Source organism: Myotis nattereri, assembly GCF_964212035.1.
Source record: "Myotis nattereri genome assembly, chromosome: 12".
Classification (NCBI taxonomy): domain Eukaryota; kingdom Metazoa; phylum Chordata; class Mammalia; order Chiroptera; family Vespertilionidae; genus Myotis; species Myotis nattereri.
The window spans coordinates 56,210,598-56,232,582 of NC_138087.1; the positions used below are offsets into that span (position 1 = coordinate 56,210,598).

Below are 21,985 nucleotides of genomic sequence, written 5' to 3' on the forward strand. Positions count from 1 at the left end.
GTTGTGGCCCCACCCCATAACAAAGAAACAGAATTTCCGGAGGATGAGGCCCAGAAATCAGGATTTTAAAAAGATTCCCAGGTGATGCTAATGTGCAGCCAAGGTTGAGAACCACTGCTCTCCAGCAATGAGAGGAAACTACAGCCACAGGAAACAACACAATTTCTCAACATAGAATTGAGCAAATGAAGCCAAATGTGGAGGGAAGAGGGAAGCAGGGAGGTGATTACTGTGAGTCAAGAAAGTAATCCTCGTTAGGAGCGAGTGGTGCAGGGAAGGCCACAAGTTGGCTTCTGGGCTTGTTGGCAATGCTGTTTCCTGATCGAGTGGTGGTTGCAACAGGTGTTCTCAGAGACAGAAATTCTTCAACCTGCCCACCTGGGTTGTATGCACATGTTAGATTCCACAACAAAAGGGTTTTTTAAAACATCTGGAATGTTAAGTCATTGCTTTATTTAAAAATATATCTCTTGCAAAGAGCATTCTCTTACAGCTTTATGGGTTTTGTAATGCAGAGGTACATTTTAGGGGAAGATGAGATTAAACAGTGTTTCTCATTGGCAATCCTACCCCAGGATTACTGCTATTTGTTCCACACACTTTCCCATCATAACCCAAAGAGATCTTACCTTCTGTCCATACAAATTGTTTGTGAGCCATTTTAAACTTAAAACACCTAAAGTGTGTTGGGTTTCAGCGGTTTGTTCTGGAAAACATGTTAGCCTCTTAAGAACGTGGGGCTTGTTTTGCTGTGGTTCTTTTACCTCGTCATTTGGGACCCCCGTTCTCTCAGTACAGAGACATCCTCTGGGCGCTTTGGAACTACGCGTCCAGGAAAGGAGCGCTGTCGCTGGGCCGCTAGTCAGGCGGCGGTCGTTGCTTCAGTCGGAGGAGGTGAAGGTGCAGCAGCTGGTTAGCCGGCTTTGCACCATCCAAGGACCTTCCTAGACCCGCAGGACCGAGAATCCGCCCACCTTTTCCCGATGCTGTACCTTCACGTTAACTCCTGGGACAAGTGGGAGCCCGAGACTCAGGAGTGCCCTGCACCCGCGAGCCAAGCCTCCAAGCGGCGGCCCCTGCCAGCGCCGCCCGCGGGGGTGTCGCTCCCCGGGCCCGGCGCCCCCGAGTGGAGGGAGAGATAAGGAGGGAGAGGGCGGCGGCGGGGCGGGGCGCGGTGACTGCGCGGAGCCGGCCCGCCCCTGCTTCCACCCCCGAGCATAGCGCCCGCCCGCCCGCCCGCCCGCGGCCGCACCGGAGCTCGTCCAGCCCCGCGCTCCGCTCGCCCGCTGCCCGCCAGCCGCCGCCCGCGCCCGCGCCCGCGCCCTCCCCCGCGGCTCTACGGCCCGGTAAGCCCCCCACCCGGCCAGGGTCCCCCTCGCGCCCGCGGGGCTCCCTGCCCCCCGCGCCGGGGCCCCAGCCATATCTGGGCAAAATATTCAGCTGTCGCCGCCGCCGCCAAGAGGGACTGAGCGTGGCTCCCTCTATAAATAGCTGCCGCCTCGGGTTGCCTCGGGGCTGGGGAGCCCGGGGCCGGGGGTCCGGAGCCCGACGCCCCGGTCCGCTCCGCCGGCGCGGGTGGCCCCGCCCGGGCGCCCTCCTCCCTGCGCCGCGGCGCCGCGTCTGAACCGGGAGCGGAGAGCCGCGCCGGGCTCGGGGGCCTTCCCTGTTGGGCTCCAGGTGCCCGTGCCGACGTGCGCCCCCCCTCCAGCTCCCGACAGTTTGGGGTGCGAGAGGGGGCTTGGGCGGGCGTGGAATGCGGGCTCGGGCTGCGCCTGTTTGTGGCAGGAAAAGTTTCCCCAACTGCGGGAGACGAAGAGGTTTAAAGCGCCACGATGCGCGCGCCTAGGTGGCCCGGGAAGGAGCCTGGAGGCAGGAGCGCCCTGGTTGTCGCCAACTCTTGGGCACCGTTGGCGAGCCCTCTCCGTTCTCGGGGACTCAGTTTCCCCATTTGCAGGGGCGGGGTTTGGTGAAGCGAGGAGCCTGGGCCGTGAGAGTAGCAGGACATGCTCTTGACCACGGCGCTCCCCCAACCTGTTCACCGGCTCCTGCCCGGGACGCTGGGGCACAGGGCGCAGGGGTTCGGAGGCCGGGAATCTGGCGGTCGGATTCGGGGACCCTCGGGGTAGCTAGGCTGGGCCGTGCATCCGCCGGAGAAGGGCGCCCCGCGGTGATGACGGCATCGTGCGGGGTAACAGCCACCCCTTTCGCAAAGCAGCCTGTCACTCCAAGAGCTTCAGACCAAAGGACTGGGCAGGCCCTAGCCTCAGTTGCCGTGATTACGATGCGTCTCCAAGGGGGGCAGGCACCCCCCGCCCTGCCCCCCCTCCTTCTGCTGTTAGGACCCGGGTCTTGGCCTCTCAGAGTTTTGGAGATGACCTGGCCCAAGCACGTCTGCACCCCAGTCACAGAACTAGACCCTAGCCTAGTCCTGGGCCTCAGCGGGAGCACCCCAAAAATCCCCATCTAGATTCTCCCAGGGCGACAGCCATTTTGTTCGTGAAGGGCCGCAGAGCCCCCTGCTCAAGGTCACGCGCGGTTGGGCCCGCCAGGAGGTTTGCGGTCCCCACCAGCCTTTCTCATTCCTTTCCTGACCCCTCTGCTGCTGAGGCAGGTGTTGGGGGTCAGTGAGCACCCCACCAGTGCCCCCTCTTCTTTGATCTGCTGCTGTCCAGGACTTTTCTTTGCTCAGGCCATAGCACCCTCATCCCGAAGTTTCATTTTTGTTCCTATTTTACTTTGTTGTATATTTCCTCTAGTGTCTCCCCAGAGCCTCACAGGTCGAATTAAGGGGAAATGGGGACAGGTAGTAAGGATCTCATCGGTTCCGGCCGCACAGCAAACAGGCAGGGAGTGAAAGCAAGGAGCGGAGGCTGCGCTTCAGTGTATTAATTCCCTTTAATGAGCCAGCCTTTCAAACCCGTGTTTCTCCCAGACTAAGTGGAAAGCCAGTGACCTCTAAAAATAGCCTCCGCCCACCTTATCAGGGTCTCACACCTTCTCCCTCCTCCAGGGCAGGGCTGCTTGCTACTGCTCAGCAAAAACCCCACAAAAACAAAAAACAAACAAAAACAGGGAGTAGGTGGTGGCAGCTCTGAGCCAGGAAAAGTGGACTTGCCTGGAGGTTAGGACACTGGCTCCGGCCCCAGCTCTGCCACTCACTCAGACTGACCATGAGCAATGAGGAGGTGGGCAAGATGGTCTCTAGTGGACTTGGAATCAAAGGGGCTTGGAGTTTCCTGGGAGACGTTTTAACAGGAAAAGAGTGAAGTGCCGGGATGCATTCTGGGGGACCCACTCTGTGAAGAGGAGGAAAGCGTGGGAGAAAGTGGCTTCCCAAGAGCCAAGGTAGGAGAGGGGTTGGCAGTACCAGCTGCTGCACTAGGACAGCGGAGATGAGGACTGAGAAGGGGCCACTGGCAGGGAGTCATGGGTGACTTTGGCCAAGGCATTGCAGGGGCTTAAAAAGTGGGATCTGCTACTGCCTTCCAGGGGCTAGTGCGCCTGCCTGTCCATCTGATCCCAGTGTTCTCCTCTGTACAATGGGTTAATGATAGCACCCATTTCAGAGGGGTTGCTGTGGGAATAAAGGGTGATGATGCAGGGAAAGCCCTCAGCCCAGTGCTCGGCACCTGCAGTAATATTATGAGTGTTAGTGAGGGGAAGAGGCAGAAGCTAAGGGGAGCTGAAGAGGTGGAGACAGCCTGCTACTCTTTCTAAAAGCTTGGGTGAGAAAGGAAGGGAGAGGGAAGGCATTAGGAGATGGAGACAGGGCACAGAGGAGAGGCAGGTGTTCCTGGGATGAGGGTGTGAGAAGAGACAGAAGGGCCAGGAGAGAGGAAGAGGGGGAAAAGAGAATCGAAGGGGGATGCACATGGGAGGACTGAGGACCTTCCTTAATCACCTGCTGAGTGTCACCGGCTCTAGAATGAAGCTGAGCAAAGGAAGGGGAACATGAGGCCCATTCGTGTCCGGCTCCGATTCCCCTCGGAAGACTTCAGTGTCTGCAGAGGGGGTGCTGATGGGCCGTGAAGGGTGGTTTGACTCTGCCCAGGGGCCTCGTGACATTGGCTTGCTTATTTCTGAAATGACATCATCTATTGATGACTCCTGCTTAGCCCAGTCATAATGGCCTTTTCCAGTTAATGTTTTGATTTTTCGGTCTTACTAATGGACCAGCCAAGCTGCCAACATTTCTAAAGAGGCCAGTTCACTTTTTTGCTTAAAGCCAGAACACCAAATAGATCAATTATTTGGCTGCTGGGAGACATTACCAGTTTAAAGCCACAGGCCTGTTTCTACAGCACAACAGGAATCAGATAGCCTGATTCAGGGGCCATGTCCTCTCTTTGTTTTGTTTGTAAAATCCACCTTTAGTTAATCATGACAGGACCTGACTCTTTTTGCTCTTATTGATAATGAAAGAAAGAGCTCATTGGAGTCAACCTTGGTCATGTCTGGGTGGTTTTCTTTGATGTTAGGAAGTGCTAGGTTCATGTCTGATCTAAAAAACTAAACAAACGCAAGCATTTCTTTTATTTCCTCTTTTCTTACACCCTCTTGATTTTTCCTCAGAGAAAAACAGATTTGTGAAAGGGCTGGGCATTACTGTGCATGAGGAGAAACGTGAGGGAGGGAGGGGAAGCAAGCCCGGTCCCTGTGTCCTGTCTCAGCTCTCCTTCTCAAGGTCCTTAGCCCGAGCCTCTTGTCACCCTGGAACTCCTAGGGTGGTGACCCCAGGGCATTCCGGGGGATGATTCTGGTGGATGATGAGCTGTGGCCACTGGGTGTTCACTCGCCATGCCTGTGGGAACCGGGAAAGCAGAAATGCCTCTTGGCCTCACTCAGCCTCCTTCATGGACTCATCTCTCTTGCCCGTTCTTAAATGTTGGTGCCACTCTCAGCCCTATTCTCTTTTCACTCCAGACCCTCCTAGAATCCCATTCACCCTACGGCTCCAAGCTCCCCTATAAACTAACAACTCCCAAGTTCATGTTTCCAGGCAGGACTTCTCTCCGGTGACTCCTGCCAATTGGACAAAGCCAATAAAACGTCCCAAGGGCGCTTCACCACCAACAGGCCCAGGCTCGGGCTCATCATCACCCAGTCCTCCTCTGGTGTCCCCCCTCTTGGTCAACAGTAACGCCATTCACCCAGACGCCCAGCCAGAAACCACCTTTCCCTTTGCCACCCCATTCCTTTGGTCAAAATCCTGCCAATTCTACCTTCCTCAATATCTCTCCTATTCATTTCCATACCCCCATCACCACTCCCATCCATTACTTTACCATCTCTCTCCCGAATCATTGTCAGAGACTCTGTAAAGTTTTTCCACCTCAAGTCTTTTCTTCTGTGCTGCTGTGAAAAGATCTTCGTGAAATGTAGCTATGACTGTGTTGTTCCCTTCCCTTTGGGGGCTCCCCATTTCCTACCAGGTCCCTTAGCATTGAACACCAGGATCATCTAAGACCTGGCCCCAAACCACTTCTCCAAATTCATCTCTTGGCACTGCCATAAATTCTTTTCATGGTGCAAGCATACACCCCTTCATACCTTGCTGCCTTTGTCTCTGCTGCTCCTTCTGCCTGGAAAGCTGGTCTTTCCCTTCTGAACATGGTGAACTTGTAATTAGCCTTTAAAGCCAAGCTCCTATTGCCTCATCTGTGCTCCCACGCCCCCCTGAATGGACCTCAGAGAATCCGCATACTGTGCTCTAAGTGGAATCATCCACCTACATCCTTATCTTTGACTAGACCAGTGGTTCTCAACCTGTGGGTCGCGACCCCTTTGCGGGGTCGAACGACCCTTTCACAGGGGTTGCCTAAGACCATCAGAAAACACATATAATTATATATTGTTTTTGTGATTAATCACTGTGTTTTAATTATGTTCAATGTGTAACAATGAAAATACATCCTGCATATCAGATATTTACATTACGATTCATAACAGTAGCAAAATTACAGTTATGAAGTAGCAACGAAAATAATTTTATGGTTGGGGGTCACCACAGCATGAGGAACTGTATTAAAGGGTCGCGGCATTAGGAAGGTGAGAACCACTGGACTAGACTAATAGTTCCTTGAGGATAGAGTTTATGGCTTATTTATTTCTGTTCAGAGCTCTTTATGGTTTTTGTTCTTTCCTTTCTTTTCCCCCTTCCCTCCAATCCTTACCAGAGGATATGTTTAGAGAGAGGAAGAGAAACAGCAGTATGAGAGAGAAACATTGATCTGTTGCTTCCCATATGCATCCCTAACAGGGATTGAACCCACAACCTAGGCATGTGCCTTGACCAGAAATTAAACCCATAAGGTTAATCAAAATTAACCTTTTGATGTATGGGACAATGCTCCAACCAACTGAGCCACCCAGCCAGCGTGCATTTTATACTTTAATAAATGACTGACCACTGAATGAATGAATGAAAGAGTAAGCATAGGAAAGCCCTGTGATAACTATGATAGTCACACAACATCAACCAGCTTCTACACGTGTTCTCCCATCCCACCAAACCCTCAAGCCCATGAGGGCAGAAACCATACCTATTCTGGTCCCTCGCTGACTCTGCAGCCCCTGTCAACCTCATCACAATAAGTAGAACAAATCCACTATCTCATTTGAAACTCGGTAATACTGTAAGGAGAAAGGACGGGTCTTATTACTCCATTTTTGTAGACAGGACAGTGAACCCCAGTAAGAATTGCTCCAGGTCATCCTGTTGGGTGTGTATTCCAGAAGAAACAAACTGTTCTCCAGGGTTTGGTAAACTTGAGAAATGAGAGCCCTGGTGTTCCATACCAGTGCTTCTCTAGTGCTTGAGTCACTCAGAATCTCGTTAAAAATGCAGATTCTGGCTCAGTAGGCCTGGGAGGGACCTGAGATTCTGAATTTCTAATAAACTCCTTGTTTCTAATGAGCTCTCATAAGCTTATTCAGTAATAAGCTTAACAATTCCTAATAAGCTTTAATAAACACCTAATAATGTGATGCTCACCCTGCATACACATTCATACTTTGAGCACCAAAATGAGTGCCAGTTACCCAACGTTTTCCCTTGGCTGTTGCATTTAGATAGTGTTCTGATTAAAGTCTATAAATGAATTCCGCTAAGCCCTGACTCAAAATCAAAGTCTCTTTCTGTTCTTTGTTTTGTTTTTCTTTGTTTGTTTTAAATGTAGCACATGCGGGCACTCAGAACATGATGAGGCACATGGGGAGGTGCACGGAACAGGTGCAGCCCATGCCCCCGCCCCCACCTGTGGTCAGACATGTGATGGAACGCTAGGATGGGGCATGTGATTGGTGGGCAGGGCATGCAGTGGGGCACGTGCCAATTCATCTTGCCTCCCTTTGTTCAGTGAGTACACTGGTGGGATAAATTTTTAGAAGTGGAATTGCTGAGTCAGGGGTGGGTGCATTTTGATAGATATGGCTTACCTTGTCTTGACAGAGGGTAGTGCACCAATGTAGATCCCTTCTGCGTGAGAGAGCTGGTCTCCTCCACATGTTGGGAACACTGGAAGGCCTAGGACTTTTCTCTTTGTCAATCCCGTAGAGGAGCACTGATGTCTCATTTCTCAATTGACTTCTCTATAGTTACGAGTGGGCTTCGAATCTGTTGATAGGATTATTAGCCATTTGTATTCTTATGTGAATTGCCTGTTCCTTTCCTCTTCCTAAATTTCTGCTGGGCTGTTTTCTTTCTTTCTTTCTTTCTTTCTTTCTTTCTTTCTTTCTTTCTTTCTTTCATCTATCTGTCTATCTGTCTATCATCTATCTATATCTTTGTCTATTAAACAAATTAACCCTTTGTTCAATGTGCAGCAAATATTTTTTCCCCGATTTGCTATTAGCCTTTTGGCATTGTTAGTGCTAATTTTCACATGGGTTTTTTAGAAAATATAAGACCACTCTTCATAAATGTATGAGGCAAGGTGATAAAGTTTGTGCTTGTAAAATGGACAAGAACAGGGGTGAGCTCCACAAGTTTTTCTACAGCCAGTTTTTATCTGCCAGTGGTTTTGACTTATGACTGTCAAAACGAATTATCCTGCTAGGCATTCATTCATTTATTCATCTAACTGCCTTCAGCCCCTGAGAGGTGCAGGGCTTTGTGTTGGGCCAGGGGAGACAGAGATACTTGCCCTCAAGTAGCTTTCAGTCTTGGGGTGGGGGTTTTAATGAGAGGATACCTCTGATGGCAGAACTCTGACGGCCTCTCCCATTTGTATTAAGACATGTGGTTGCTAGACGCCTTTTAAGCTGGTGTGGAGAGAGATGACACAGGAGACAGAGGTTGATGGGAGGGCACAGTGGCCGAGGGCACTAGTGGGCTTTGAACTAGGGCTTCCCTAGTTCGGGAAGTTGAAGAGATGAGGGGAGAAGAAGCCAGAGAATGGAGAGTGACATGGTTCGCAGGGCAGGTGGGCAGGGCAGTGGGGCAGAGAGATGATCTCAAAGTCCTTTCCTGGAACCCTGTTACTTACAGTGACTGATGCAGTGACTCAGGCACCATGATGACCTCAAGAGATGCAGAATAAACACACACTGGGCCTTTCTGGCTCCACTCACTGGACATCGTTGACGGACCTGTGGACCTTCGAGGCTCAGTGTGCCCCGGGAGGGAGCTCGTAGCAACTGCAGAGAGAGATGGAGTCACCGTGTTCAGCTCCTCTGGTTTTTCAGAAGGTGCTTTCCCATGTGACTAAGAGAATGAGATCAGCCAGGGAAAATAAGTGCACATGGGCCTGAGAACAGTCTTTTAAAGACCGCTGGTCTCTGAGTCCCCATTCTGTCCGCTCAGTGGCCCCAAACATGTTTTTCATAATAGAAGCAGGTCTTGAAGGGCCTTAAATCTCAACTTGTCAAGTCCCAGTGGCCACATACCCACTGTACTTTTCCAGTTATGTGATGTTCAAAAACAGACAAAGCTAATCTACGGTTTTAAAAAGTCAGAATAGTAGTTACCATTTAGGGAGATGGGGTGGGAAGGGGGACTGAGAAAGCTAGAAATGTCCTATATCTTCATCTGCGAGTTTACATAGGTGTGTGCCTATGGGAAAATTCAGGCAGCTGTCCCCTTAAGGTTTGCACACTTGGCTGTATACTGTGGCTGTGTACTGTATAACCAATTCCTTATTTAAACACACACACACACACACACACACACACACACACACACACAGCTCTCCAATCAAAAGTAGGAGCCCAGAGCTGAGCTCCAGCATGAAGCCCAACAAGACCATCATCAGCCCTGCTGTGGCCACTGTACTTTCATTCATGCAGCAGAGATAGCAGCCTGACTCTTGGGACCAAGGCCTCACACTGTTGACTTACATTTGGGGGGACAGTCACTTGAGAACCCCCAGATCTTTCCATGGCTGTTCAGCCCATCTAGGGCCTGTGGGGCTGGCTTGTTGGGCTGGTGCTTGTTGGGACTGAGGCAGGGGCATAAAAACCAGCAAGCTGAACCCCATCATCCTTCATCTCATTTCCCCTTCATAGCACCCTTGAGAGGTACCTGTTGTGCCCTCGCTTTACGAACAAATCCATGAGACAATGAGTGACGTGCCCGAGGCAGCCAAGCCAGTAAGAGCCAGAGCGGGGTGTTAGCCCAGGTCTGCAGGACCCGAGTGCGAGCTTTCACCTTTTCCAGGCTGACCCGACAGGAGGCTCATTGGTAAAGTGGAGCTAATGACCCTGTGAGGGTAGTGGATGAAGAGATGATGCATTTGACATTACCCCAGGGATCCTTAACTGTAAGCTTCCAAAGGGCTGGGGACTCCCTTATTAATTTCTGTTTCTTCCACAAAAGCCCACACTGCACAAAGTAGGTCTTCAATAAACACTCAATTAGGTTGTGGAAACGGAGATCCAGAGAGGTATAGCAACTTGCTTCAGGTCACACAGCAAGTCCTTAACCAAAGTCAGGACTTGTAACCAGCTCCACTCCCACCTGAGCTCCTTCTGCCACTGTACATGGCCCCAGCTTCCTATAGATCCAGGGGACAGGGATCCCAGGATTTGGAAGAAAACAGGGAGGAGAAGAACCATGTCAGGTAAGAAAAGGCTGAGCCTGGCCCTGGGGCCTTCGAGGCATGTCTCCTGGGAAGAGGGCTGTAGGCTGTGCGGCTGCACAGAGCCCTTTTCTCGTTTAACCCATGCTTGGTTAAAAGCTCTGCAGATGCTTTCTTGAAATTCTTCATTTTATCTCTGGGTTTCTATTTTTAAATGAGGCCCCATTGACAAAGGCGTATGCACCAGTGCTCGGAGCCTTGGCTCACAGGAGGACCCACCTCCTGCTGCCTCTGTGCTTCCTGGTGATGTTTCTTAGACTCCAGCTGCCTCACCTCCCGTCACCCCCAGGCCCCACTAACCTCTCTTCCCCACACCCAATCAGCTTCCATTTGGGGTTCTCTGCACACACACCCCCCCCCCCCCCGCTCCCCGTTGTTGCATTAAGCTGGCAACTCTGGGGGCAAGCCTCTTATCTCTACCCCTGACCCAGGCACTTAGGCTCATGTGTTGGGGCAGCGGCCTATGGGAAGGGGAGATGCCTGGCTCAGCTGGCAGCCACTGGACTTGGTGTGAATTGCTCTGGGCACCTGTGTAGACAGTGACATTAAATGGTACATTTTAAAAACGCCGTGATCGATCGAGAGAGAGAGACCAGGAGAGAAAGGAAAAACTTCATGTCTCAGTATCTTTGATAGCACTTTCCCCCCATTTTTGAACAAAGGACCCCACAGCCTCATTTTGCACTGGTCCTGGCCAGTTCCACGGGCAGCCGTGCTTGGGAGAATCGGCAGGGCAGAGGGAGCGGCTCAGGCCTCACGCAGTGCGCCCTGGGGAAGCGGGAGGCAGGGGGTTGGGACCTAGGGGCTGGGAGAGCTCAGCCCTCAGTCCGGCTGTCTCCCTTTCCCTGTCTGTCCGGATGGCCTCATGGTGACAACACACCCAGGTTACAGGGCACGTGAACCTGCAGGCCTGAAAGTGGTGGTTGTTTCATAAGCTGCACGGGTCTCTGCGTAGCGGAGCGATTGTTGGTGTAATTACTGCATCGCGTTTTAAGTGTTTTAAAATGTAAACATTGAGGAAGCTTCCCAAAAGCTTCCATTACCTGCTATCTACCCCTTTCACACCTACCCACCCCCACCATCTCTGGTCGAGACCAATTTACTCTCTTCCCTGCGGATCGCTGGCCTGGGATAGAACATGCTTGTCCACCCTGCTCCTGGGGGACTGTCCCCAGAACTCTGTTCCTGACTGATGTGCAGTCGTGGTGCCTTGACTGGGAGCCAGGCCAGGGCTGTGCACAGAGATAGGGAGCAGGTCAGAGGTGGTTGCTGCCCTTGCCCGCCTCGCCTGGGAGCTGAGAGATGTGGGAGCCACAGTCTCCTCTGCAAGATGGGGAAGCACTGCTTTCAGAGGGCTGCACCGGAGGTTGTGGGGAGAGGCCACGTGCACCAATAAGGAGGCTGGGGGTGCTGTGTGAAATTCCAGGACGCTCAGGGATGGCTTCAAGCCCCAGGCTGGGGAGTGTGCTGTCTGACATAATGGGGGCTGTTGAAGTTGGCTTTCCGCTTGGGAGCAGCATCAGAACTGATTTTCACGAAGATTATCTGGACAGGAAGGTAGGAGAATGGAGGCAGGGAGACCCTTTGGGAAGCTGTTGTAATAACATAGATTTAAAAAGGCAAGCCCCATGAGCTGGGGAGGAGGGACAGACACAAAGGCTGTTACAGAGGTAGGATTCTAGTCCAAAAAGACAAGTAATGTGTGATTCCACTCAGGTGAGGCACGCAGAGTTGTCAGAAAGCAGAGTGGTGGTTGCAGGGGGCTGGGGGTGGGGGTGGAGGAGGATGGGGAGTTGGTGCTTAATGGGAACAGAGTTTCAGTTGGGGAGATGACTGGTGGTGATGGTTGCACAACAATATGAATGCTACAGAAATTTACACTTAAAATGATTAAAATTTTATGTTACATATGTTTTAGCACAATTTAAATAAAACTATAACATTAAAAAAAGATAGAGATAGAGAGGAAAAAGAGAGAGGGGATTGACAGGTGTGGGGACCTACCAGAGCTCAGGAGTGGGAAGGGGGGAGTTCAGGCTGACCCCAGGTGTCTGGCCTGGGTGACTGATGGACGGCAGAGGGGCCATCACCCAGGTGAGGAGATGGTGGTGGAGGAGAGGTGGGCCATGCTCAGGGGCAGGCACGTGAAGCCTGAGGGACTCCGGGAGACTGCCCAGCAGGGAGCCTGAGCTGGAGAGAGACCATCTGAGTCATCAGCTTATCTCTGGTAACAGGCCTCACATGGGAGATAAGAACCCCGGGGGAGTGTGAGAAGTGAGAAGAGGGAAGAGCCCAGGGGAACAGCTGGGCAAGAAGAATCCATCATCAAGGAGACTGAGAAGGAGGGAAGCGGAGGGTGAGAGTCTGAGCTCTCCTCTTGTTTGGCTGTAGGAGCAGGGACTCACTCAAGGTACCTGAGTGCTCTGACGGGGGCCTCCTAAGGACTGTGGGAGGACAGGGCCCTCAGGAATCCAGCATGAGCCATAGCAATGCAGGCCTGAGGGAGCAGGGACTGGGCACTTCTGGGGACACCATGCTCTCCATCTCTCTCTCAGCCCATGAATTCACACACTCCCCCATGAAGACTCTCACTCCCCACACGTCTCTTACCTCATGGCCTCAGCTCTCACACGTTCACCTCTCTTCACTCCCAGCTTCCCCTACCACCTGCCTTATCCCTTCTTTATGTCCCAGTTCAGTGCTGTTATGGGTTGAATTATCTCCCTCCAAAAGTTCTACCTATAAATGTGATCTTATTTGGGAATACGGTCTTTGTAGATGATCAAGTTCAGATAAGGTCATGAGGAAAGGCTTTAGTCTAATTTGACTGGTGTCTTTATATAAAGGGGACATTTGGACACAGACACGTACAGAACTGGGAGCCGGCCAGCTCAAGCCTCGGAAAGCCTGAGGCTCCCAGGGCAGGGGGAGAGGCATGGAACACATTCGCCCTTTGAGCTCTCAGAAGGAACCAGCCCTGCCAACGCCTAGATTTTGGACTTCTAGCCTCCAGGACGGAGAGACATAACTTGCTGCTGTTTAAGCCATCTGGTTTGTGGTCTCCGTTAGGGCAGCCCCGGGAAATGAACACAAATGCCGAAGAGGAAAGGAGCTCGTATTCAGCCAACTCATCCGTTTTCTTGTCCAGGCCACCTCAAGGTCATTGACTTGAATCAGGCACCTGTTCTGTCCAATCTGCTGGGGGTGGGGGTGATGATATAAAAGCATGGCTGCCCCTCATAGGTGCCCCTTGAAGGAGGGCTTGGGAGAGACAGCTCCTTCCGAAGGAATAGGGACTCTCAGGCCCGCGTGTGTCCCTGAAGCCCATGGAAGAGAGAGGCACAGCCTTCAGTGGTGAGGGCGCAGGGCATTACCCTTTAGCCAAAGTGTCTTCCAGCTCTGGCCGGTGTGGTTTGGTTGGTTGGAGCTTTAGTCCATACACTGAAAGGTTGCAGGTTCGATTCTTGGTCAGGGCACATGCCCAGGCTGTGGGGTGGATCCCCGATTGGCAACTGATCAATATCTCTCTTTCACATGGATGTTTCTGTCTCCCTCATCCCTCACTCTCCTTCCCTCTCTCTCAATAAAAGCAATAGAAACACATCCTTGAGTGAGGATTAAACAACAACAAAGTGAATTCCAAAATAGAAGAGACAGAGACAGGAGGAGATGGGGTATGAAATCAACTTTGTTAATCACTCTTTCTTCGCCCACTATTCAGATGTTCTCTGTGGCTAAATAAGAAGATGGGATAAGTGGAAAATATTCATTTGAACTTGTGACTCAGCTCCTCCTGACCTCAGGGAAGTGTATGCCATAAATCAAGATGCTACTCCAGCGCCTCCTCCAAGTGTTCCCACAGGGGCGGAGGCCGGAGGAGCCATTAGCGGGAGTGACAGGGCCCACTTCGGTGAGAGATTTAAAGGCTTATTTGGTTCTCCAGGAGCGTCCCGTCTCCGACCTCTCCTTTCTGAAGCCGCTGATGGATGGCCTCAGCCCTTGACCCGCTGGTTTTTACTGTCCATCCCTCCCAGCTTTATTTCCTGGCACAGCTTGTAAATTGGTGTTTTTTTTTCATATTTAGCAGCAGCAGCTTAAGGCTGCTGAGAAGCAGGGTGGCCAGACGGACTCAGTGTGATATACACAACAGCTTTGAGAGACTTCGGTTTTTAAATGGGTGTTACATTTATGGAGCTGCCCCTTACTTCTCTCACCAGCTCTTACTCGGACCGGACCGGTTTAGGAAGCAGGCAGCGGGCACTCTTCTGCTTCGGGCGGGCCATGCCAGGGGCCCTGGCAGCTTCATCGCCCTCCTCCTCCCTCGTCCTCCCGCTCCCTCCCCCTCTCGGGCTCCCAGCCCTCCAAGACCTGGTCAACATCTTTTCATTTTAAAGGTGGGAAAAGAGAGGATCCAAGAAGAGAAGGGGCTTGCACAAAGTTCCGAGGACACTTTTGAGACCAAAACCCAAATGGGCTCATTTCCCTACTAGTACGTTCACCAGGCACAGGGCCGGACACCGGGATGTGAGGACGAGTAAGACACAGGGCTGCCTGAGGGAAGCTACCCTCTGGTGATGTGTGCGGGGAGCAGGGTTGGGGCGGTGGTGACTCCAGCAGCAGCCTCATGATAAGGGCTCCCAGTTGTGAGCCTGGTTGCCCGTGCACCAGCCCCGGCTTTATGCCTTACTTGCTTGTTGCCAGTTACTCCTCACAACACCCTAGCGGGGAGTACTCTTACCCTCCCACTATATAGATAAAGAAACCCAGTCCAGTGATTCCCAACTTTTTATTTTAGCAGCTGAATCCTTTCTTCGAGGGAACTCTTACATGAATCCCCAATAAACCGATCAGGTAAAATCAGGGGTGAGCCCCCTCGACTGGCCTCTCGTCTTAACCCCCAAGAGGGCCCCGAGATCTCCCCTGTGATCCAGGTCTTGGATGCCTCCGAGCAGGAGGGTTACAAGCAGAATTTCCCAGGCCACTGATGCTCACTTTACAAATGCGCAAACGGAGGCCGGGAGGAGAGGAGCCCCGCGAGGGCACCCGGGAGTTACCACAACTCTCACTCTAACCAAAGTCTTCGGAATCTCAGGCCTGTGTCCATCCATGACAGCTCTTTTATTAGGAGACAGAGGCCTTTTATTAACAGCTGTAATGTACCATCTCTTCCAAGCCGTGTTTTAAGGCCCAGCTTGCAGTGGGCTCTAGTGGCACGGGATTTTCACCCCCTTCCAGCCCCTCCCTTCCCCTCCTCCAGTTCCCGTCATCGACCACAGGAGGAGCGTCTCGCTTTAGAGAAACCGTGCCTGGGAGCCGAGTGGATGAGTGTGGCTTGAAGCTCACAGCTTCGAAGTTTACCTTAGGAGTTCTCCGTGCCTCTCAGCTTATTTAACGTAGTGCCGCATCGCTCTGTAATATTCACAGGACACTTGACAATAGAAAGAGCCTTTTAAAATCCTCTGAAATAGGATTTTTTTAAATTCAACAGCACCGTTGAGTGTGTAAGTGGACGGTTATCTTTCTTGTGTGTGCTAAGAGCGAGACTTGATCCTCAGGAAATTTAATGACGGCAGCCTCAGGATGGCCTCCCTGACGGTCCCACCTCCTTCTCTCCTTGGGCTCCCTCCCGGTTCCTTTCTTCCAAGCTGGCTTCGATATAGCTTCCTTTCTCCCCTGTTCCTTCTTCCTGGTTCAGCTCTCTGCAGTGTCTGTCCATGACTTTTTTAAGGATTTTCATGCAAATTATCTAGAAAATGAATCAGCTGGCAAAGGTAACAAACAAGCCAGCTCCTGGGCCAGCCTTCCCTAGCTGGTCCTGTCCTTATGTTCCTTCTTGTGTGAGTCCAAGTGGCTCCTCTCTCTGACCCAGCGGTGAGTCTCAGGCTATTTTCCCAACTTCATTTCACGAGAGTCCAACTCCAGGAGCTGTTTTCCAGAGACATGTTTTCATGGTCAAAAGGACGGGAAGTTCTGCTTGTAACCCGGCCTTCTTGGAGACATTCAGTGTGTGGAACATACCAGAATTTTTTAGAAGTCCTGCAGCCCAGAGTCCTGTGGAACTTCATTAACCCAAACCTGTTTGAGCACCAAAAACGTGTTTTGCAACCCACTTAAGAGACACTCGTTCAGAGGTAGCGCTATGAGTTGGTTCTGGAAGATTCTAAGCCCTTGACTGGGGTTGTTCTTGGCCCCGGGATGGAGACCTCTCCTGGCTCCACTTAGGAAAAGCCCAATTAGGTTACTCTTTGCGAGCCTTCAGGAAGGATTTTCCATTTTACCAGAACATTGTCAGCTGCTTCTGCTTTCTTTGGAAGTAAATAGAAATGAATGAGGGGAGGGGGGTGCTTATGGCCTGAACATGCATTCTTGGGGTCCGGTCAGAGGAGGACAACAGGCCCAGCGAGCCGTTCTTAGAGAAAAGGATGCCCTGGGCTTTCCTGTATTTGGGAAGCTAGATCTTTCTTATCAAGCCAGCTGTACACACTGGGATTTCTTCTACAAATATGCCCACACGTGCACAAGCCCACATTAATAACACGTACCTCTGCCTTCTGAATTGGAGACACTTCTGTTGGCTTAGTGGGCTTCGGTTTCAGTTTATTTTTAACTACTTCCATGGTTTTTAATTAACAGTTAATACCACCTTTTTGATTGATTAGTTGGTTGTCTCTCCCTCGTTTTGTTTCTCTCTACTCTGGAGAATTCTATCAGTCATTTCACAGATGAGCCGTGGGTTTTGTTTGTTTGCATGGGGTGGGGGGCATCTAAAAACACAAACTGCTGTGAAGAAGGTGATACTGACTGTATATGTTTGCTAGGGCTGCCATAACAAAGCACCACACACCGAGTGGCTTAAACAACAGAAATTTATTGTTTCAAAGTTCTAGAGGCTAGAAGTTCAAGATCAAGGTATGGGCAAGGTTGGTTCCTTCCAAAGGCTGTGAGGATCTGTCCCAGCCTCGCCCCAGCTTCTGGTGGTTTGCTGGCAGTCTTCGGTGTCCTTGGCTTGTGGGAGCATCACCCCGATCTCTGCCTTCATCATCTTCACATGGTGTCTCCCTGCATGCCTGGCTGCCCACATTCCCTCCTTTTATAAGGACACAGTCATGTTGGGTTCGAGGCCCGCCCGCCCTTCACCATGACCTCATCTAAACTAATTATATCTGCAAGGACCCTGGACCATCCCCCTCCCCCCCCACGCCAATCACTTTCTCCCTCTGAGCCAGCTCCCTCAGGAGTAATATGAAGGGTCTGGAGGAGGCAATCTCCTCTGGCCAGGACTTCAGTGATTCTATGAAAAAGGTGTTGGAATACAATGGCTAGAGCAATGCGCTCGGAAAGCCAGTAGACCCGGCTTCCAATGCTAGTTCTGCTGCTTCACAGTGTCCTGATTTCTGGGAGCCTCTCAACCTCTCTAAGCTCAATATCCTCACCTGCAAAATGGAGATAACAGCTAACACCTACCTCAGAGATTAAATGAGGAAATCCTTATGAATTGCTTAATGCATGAGTTGACGTATGGTAGTAAGAGTTAACATTGCTGCTGGCTGTTTCTTGTGAGGATTGGATGAGATCGTGTAGGTGAAGGGCCTGCAGGAAGCAGGTGCCCAGTTAACCACTGATACCCACCTCTGTTAAGAACAGCTTTGGCAGAGTTTCCAGCACTCATGTTTTCCATCAGGGTGTGGGCTGAAGAGTGGAGGATTGTACAGAAAAGTATTTAAACTACTTGAAGAATAAAATAGTTTTCAGGCACTCATAAGCCATTTATAATAACCAGTTACTCATAACTAGTGGTCATGCCAGTGCAATTAATTAGGATTCATTAAATTATCTGCCCTCAGGACTTGCACCTTGTGTGGTTTTATTATGGAATTAGTCCAAGTTAGTGCAGTATTCTGCTATAGTATCATCCTGACGATTCATAAAACGTGCCCAGGCCACCATGTGAATGACAAGCATTTATTTTCCCTGAGAGCAGATCCAAGAAGGGTCTTTCTAAGATCTTTCTCTTTCTGGTAGATCTTACATCAGCACGGAAACTCCGAAGACAAAGACAAGTTCTTCACAATGTCGTACAGACGGGAACTAGAGAAATACCGCGACCTGGATGAAGATGCAATCCTCGGAGCCCTAACAGAGGACGAGCTCAGGACCCTGGAAAACGAGCTGGATGAGCTGGACCCTGATGTGAGTAGGCACTAACGGGGACCACATTGTCACAGGCACAGGGACAGCCACCACTACCACCTGCGGGAGGGACTGGTGCAGACTTCCTGAAGCTACCACTTACACTTCCCTTCATGGCCATTATATGGGAATAGCGTTGCCTTTGCAGGTGTGTATGTGTGTGTGTTGTATTCATCAGGGTTCTCTAACAGAACCAATATATGTATATAACATAAAGAAAGAGATTTTTTTTTTTAAACATATTTTATTGAGTTTTTACAGAGAGGAAGGGAGAGAGATAGAGAGTCAGAAACATCAATGAGAGAGAAACATTGACCAGCTGCCTCCTGCACACTCCCCACCGGGGATGCGCCCGCAACCAAGGTACATGCCCTTGACCGGAATCGAACCTGGGACCTTTCAGTCCGCAGGCTGACGCTCTATCCACCGAGCCAAACCGGTTTCGGCAAGAAAGAGATTTCTGATAAGAAATTGGCTCACACAATTATGGAGGCTGACAAGTCCCAAGGTCTGCAGTCGGCAAGCTGGACACCCAGGAGAGTAGATGGTATAGTTTTATTCCAAACGCTGGCAGGAAGAGACCCAGTGTTTTCAGTTCTGCTCTTCTTGATATCCCATAGCTTAACTACTATGATGTAAATGAACAATATTTAGATGCTATAGAATAAAATCCAGGTTAGGGACTAAGGGGAAAGAAAACAAAGATATTTGCTTACCACACACACCTGCAAACATATTCATAACAAAATAAGGACATACTCATGATAATTATAGTCCTTGTTTCTCTAATGGGTCACATGGTTATAGCTGGCATTGATAACTACTACCTTCTTCCACTACCCATTCTGTATTCCCTTTGCCTTTGGCAAGCACCTAGCTGGTCACAGTTCCTTGCCTGGTTAGATGACCCAAGCCTTTATCCTTGAAGGCCTGAGCCATTGTGGCCCTGCCTGGATTGGTCGTTGTAGTTTTTCGTTGACTGTAATCATGGGGCGTGGTAATTAGTACTAAGAAAGCCCTAAGCAACCTCCTACTGCGGACATACGCTTCCTTACCCCACTGTGGAGCAGCAGTCCGATTTCCCCTGCGTAGTGAGGATCAGTCACCCCAGCCAACACAGAAACTCCTTCTCGGCCTTTTCGCTCTCAGGTATGAGGAGCCCAAAGTGGCTGGGTGTCAGTCTTAACTTCCAGTCCAATGGAATCATTGTTGTGTCTCTGGGAGGAAGCATTTTTCCCTTTGGAACTAAGTCCTGAGCTAAGCCCTCTAGGCCAGCAGAGCATAAGGTCACAGGACCAGGAAGTGAAAATTTTGCCAGTGAGTCACTAGGGGTAGTAGTGAGTGGTGCCGCTCCCATTTCTACCCTTGATTGCTGGACCCGTGGATCCTGGCTATGGGAGAAGCAGCTCCATGTGTTGGACACTGATACGGAATGCAGACTCCTAGGGAACCGGGGCCCAGCCCTGCAAAGATTGCCACCTAGCTAGCACTGCCCCTGAGTCTGCAAAAGCCCGTTCCACTGTTCCATGCAGGCAGCTGCTGCAGGATGGTGGGGGAGACATGTGTCATGCAAGTTAACCAAGAAATAAAGGACTAGAAGAGTCTCTCACTTGTTTGATGTTTTTATCATTGCATTTCATAGCCGGCACACTTAGAAGTGTGTTTGATGCTCAGAATTTGCCTCTGCCGTTAGGATCACAGCATCAAAAGGCGAGCAGCTCCCTGGTTATGTCTGTGGTTTGGCCAGGCACCATGGAGCCGTGAGCAGGGTTAGGGAGGATTCCTAGGAGGCCTACTAGCTAGCAGGGGCCTTCATTCCACATCTCTATCTCAGGTACGCAGGTCAACGCCCAGCAAGAAGGTAGATAATGAATGCTACTGAATTTAGTGAATTTTCCATTTGCTATATTTTTATATTAAAAATGGGACATTTTACGCCTTTTTAAAAACAACTTGTCATTGCTCAACTGTAGTTTAATAGTGATCCATAAAAAAAGAGCACTTGTATACCATTCCACCAACCCTCAGGTAATCCCAGCTGGTGTAGCGGCAGTAGGTTAGCAGGAAAAAGGAGGGACTAGAGCAGCCGTGGGCAAACTACGGCCCGCGGGCCGGATCCGGCCAGTTTGAAATGAATAAAACTAAAAAAAAAAAAGACCGTACCCTTTTATGTAATGATGTTTACTTTGAATTTATATTAGTTCACACAAACACTCCATCCATGCTTTTGTTCCGGCCCTCCAGGTCCAGTTTAAGAACCCACTGTGGCCCTCGAGTCAAAAAGTTTGCCCACCCCTGGACTAGAGGTTAGGTATCCTGGTTCCGACCCTGGCCCTGTCTCTTACTCCACGTGGCCTTGAACCAGTTGCCGTCCTTGCCTAGGCCTTAGTCCCCATCCATAAAATGATGGAATTGGTTGGTCCCTTTCAGGGCCAAGCGTCCCTGAGCTTGTAACCTGGCCTTGTCTCCAGATTTGACTAAGTGGCTTCGTTCTAGATAACCTAGAATCCTTGACTAGGGCCCCGGGTCACAGGTCCCATAGAATGACAACTTCCCCCAGCAGCACGCTGTCATCTCGCTATTCCCGGCCACCCCGCCCAGCTGTGAGGAGTTGGTTCCCCTGACGAAGTTGCTCAAGTTGATTAGAAGGCAGCATTGTTGGGGAGCCTTGGGTGCCTCCCCTTCCCCTGCACCATGGCTCCCTCTTAGCCTGGGTTTCAGTAAAAATTAGTGATGAGGGCAAGAAACAATCAAGCTTCCAGCGTTGTTGCTATGAAATTATTCTGTTCTAGTTCTATCCTAGATCATTGCTGCAAGAACAAACGGCTTTAAAAAGCGAGAACAAAGGGGGATGTGCTACTTGTAGTCAACGCAGTGAACATGGCTCAGTTACCCCCAGGCGCCAGCCCCGTGCCGGCTGCCCACAGGGGATCCTGGCAGGGATCCTGTCCCGCAGGCGCTCGGTCCCATGGGCAGTGTATGTCCACTCTGTTCTAAACGGGAGCAGACAGGAGCTCACGGAGAGGACTAATCCTTACTGGCAGGAGGCTTCACAGAACAGGCGATATTGGAACTGGGCCGTGGGATTTTCTAAGTCAAGAATAAAAACAAAGAATTCTAGGCCGAGTGAAGGCCGTGAGCAAAGGGCCTTGTACAGAAGGGAACTAGGGCAGGGAGTCTCGGTATGTTTCTGTGGAGGGTTGGGTGGGCTTGCTGTCTCAGGATCAGGACAGATGGGCCAGGGAAGGTGCCAGGGAGATGAGTGGGAGGTGGAAGGGGCTCACATGGGAGCCCAGTTGTCCTGCCCAGCCTGTGGTAGCAGAGTTCTTTCCTGACAACAGGTTCCTTTCTGCTTCTCTCCACAACCCTCCCAACATATTGCAGAATCTTTGCTGTTCCCAGGTTGATGCTCAGCCCCGCCCCCCCTCCGGGGGGTCCTCAAGACCTGGGGCCTCTGGCCTTCGGGGCTGATGGAGTTGCCCTGAGCTGTTGCATGAGAATGAGGTCAGATTAGGCTGTGACAGCAAATCGGGCAGATGATGGCAGGCTCAGAGGCAAGCTCAGAGCTGGGAGTGGGAGGGGACAGGTGGAGGAGCCCTCTCAGAACCGAGCCCAGGGTCAGCCCCCAGGGACTGTTTGGTTTCCAGCTGGAAGCTCTGTTTCACTTGGGGACTGGCAGAGAGCTCCCACAGTGCCCCCCACCCCAACTGTCAGGGTGC

General features: G+C 51.0%; 1 protein-coding gene across 2 annotated transcripts in view; it reads left to right on the top strand.

The window, feature by feature from the left end:
• Positions 1-1,216: 1,216 nt before the first annotated feature.
• The window catches only part of TMOD1 (tropomodulin 1), a 74,254-nt gene continuing 53,485 nt past the window's right edge, over positions 1,217-21,985 (top strand). For both annotated transcript variants that reach the window (XM_081102976.1, XM_081102977.1), the window contains exons 1-2: positions 1,217-1,346; positions 18,099-18,266. In XM_081102976.1, coding sequence (XP_080959102.1) covers positions 18,147-18,266 — 120 coding nt within the window. In that variant the 5' untranslated portion in view covers positions 1,217-1,346; positions 18,099-18,146. The remainder of the gene's footprint in view (positions 1,347-18,098; positions 18,267-21,985) is intronic.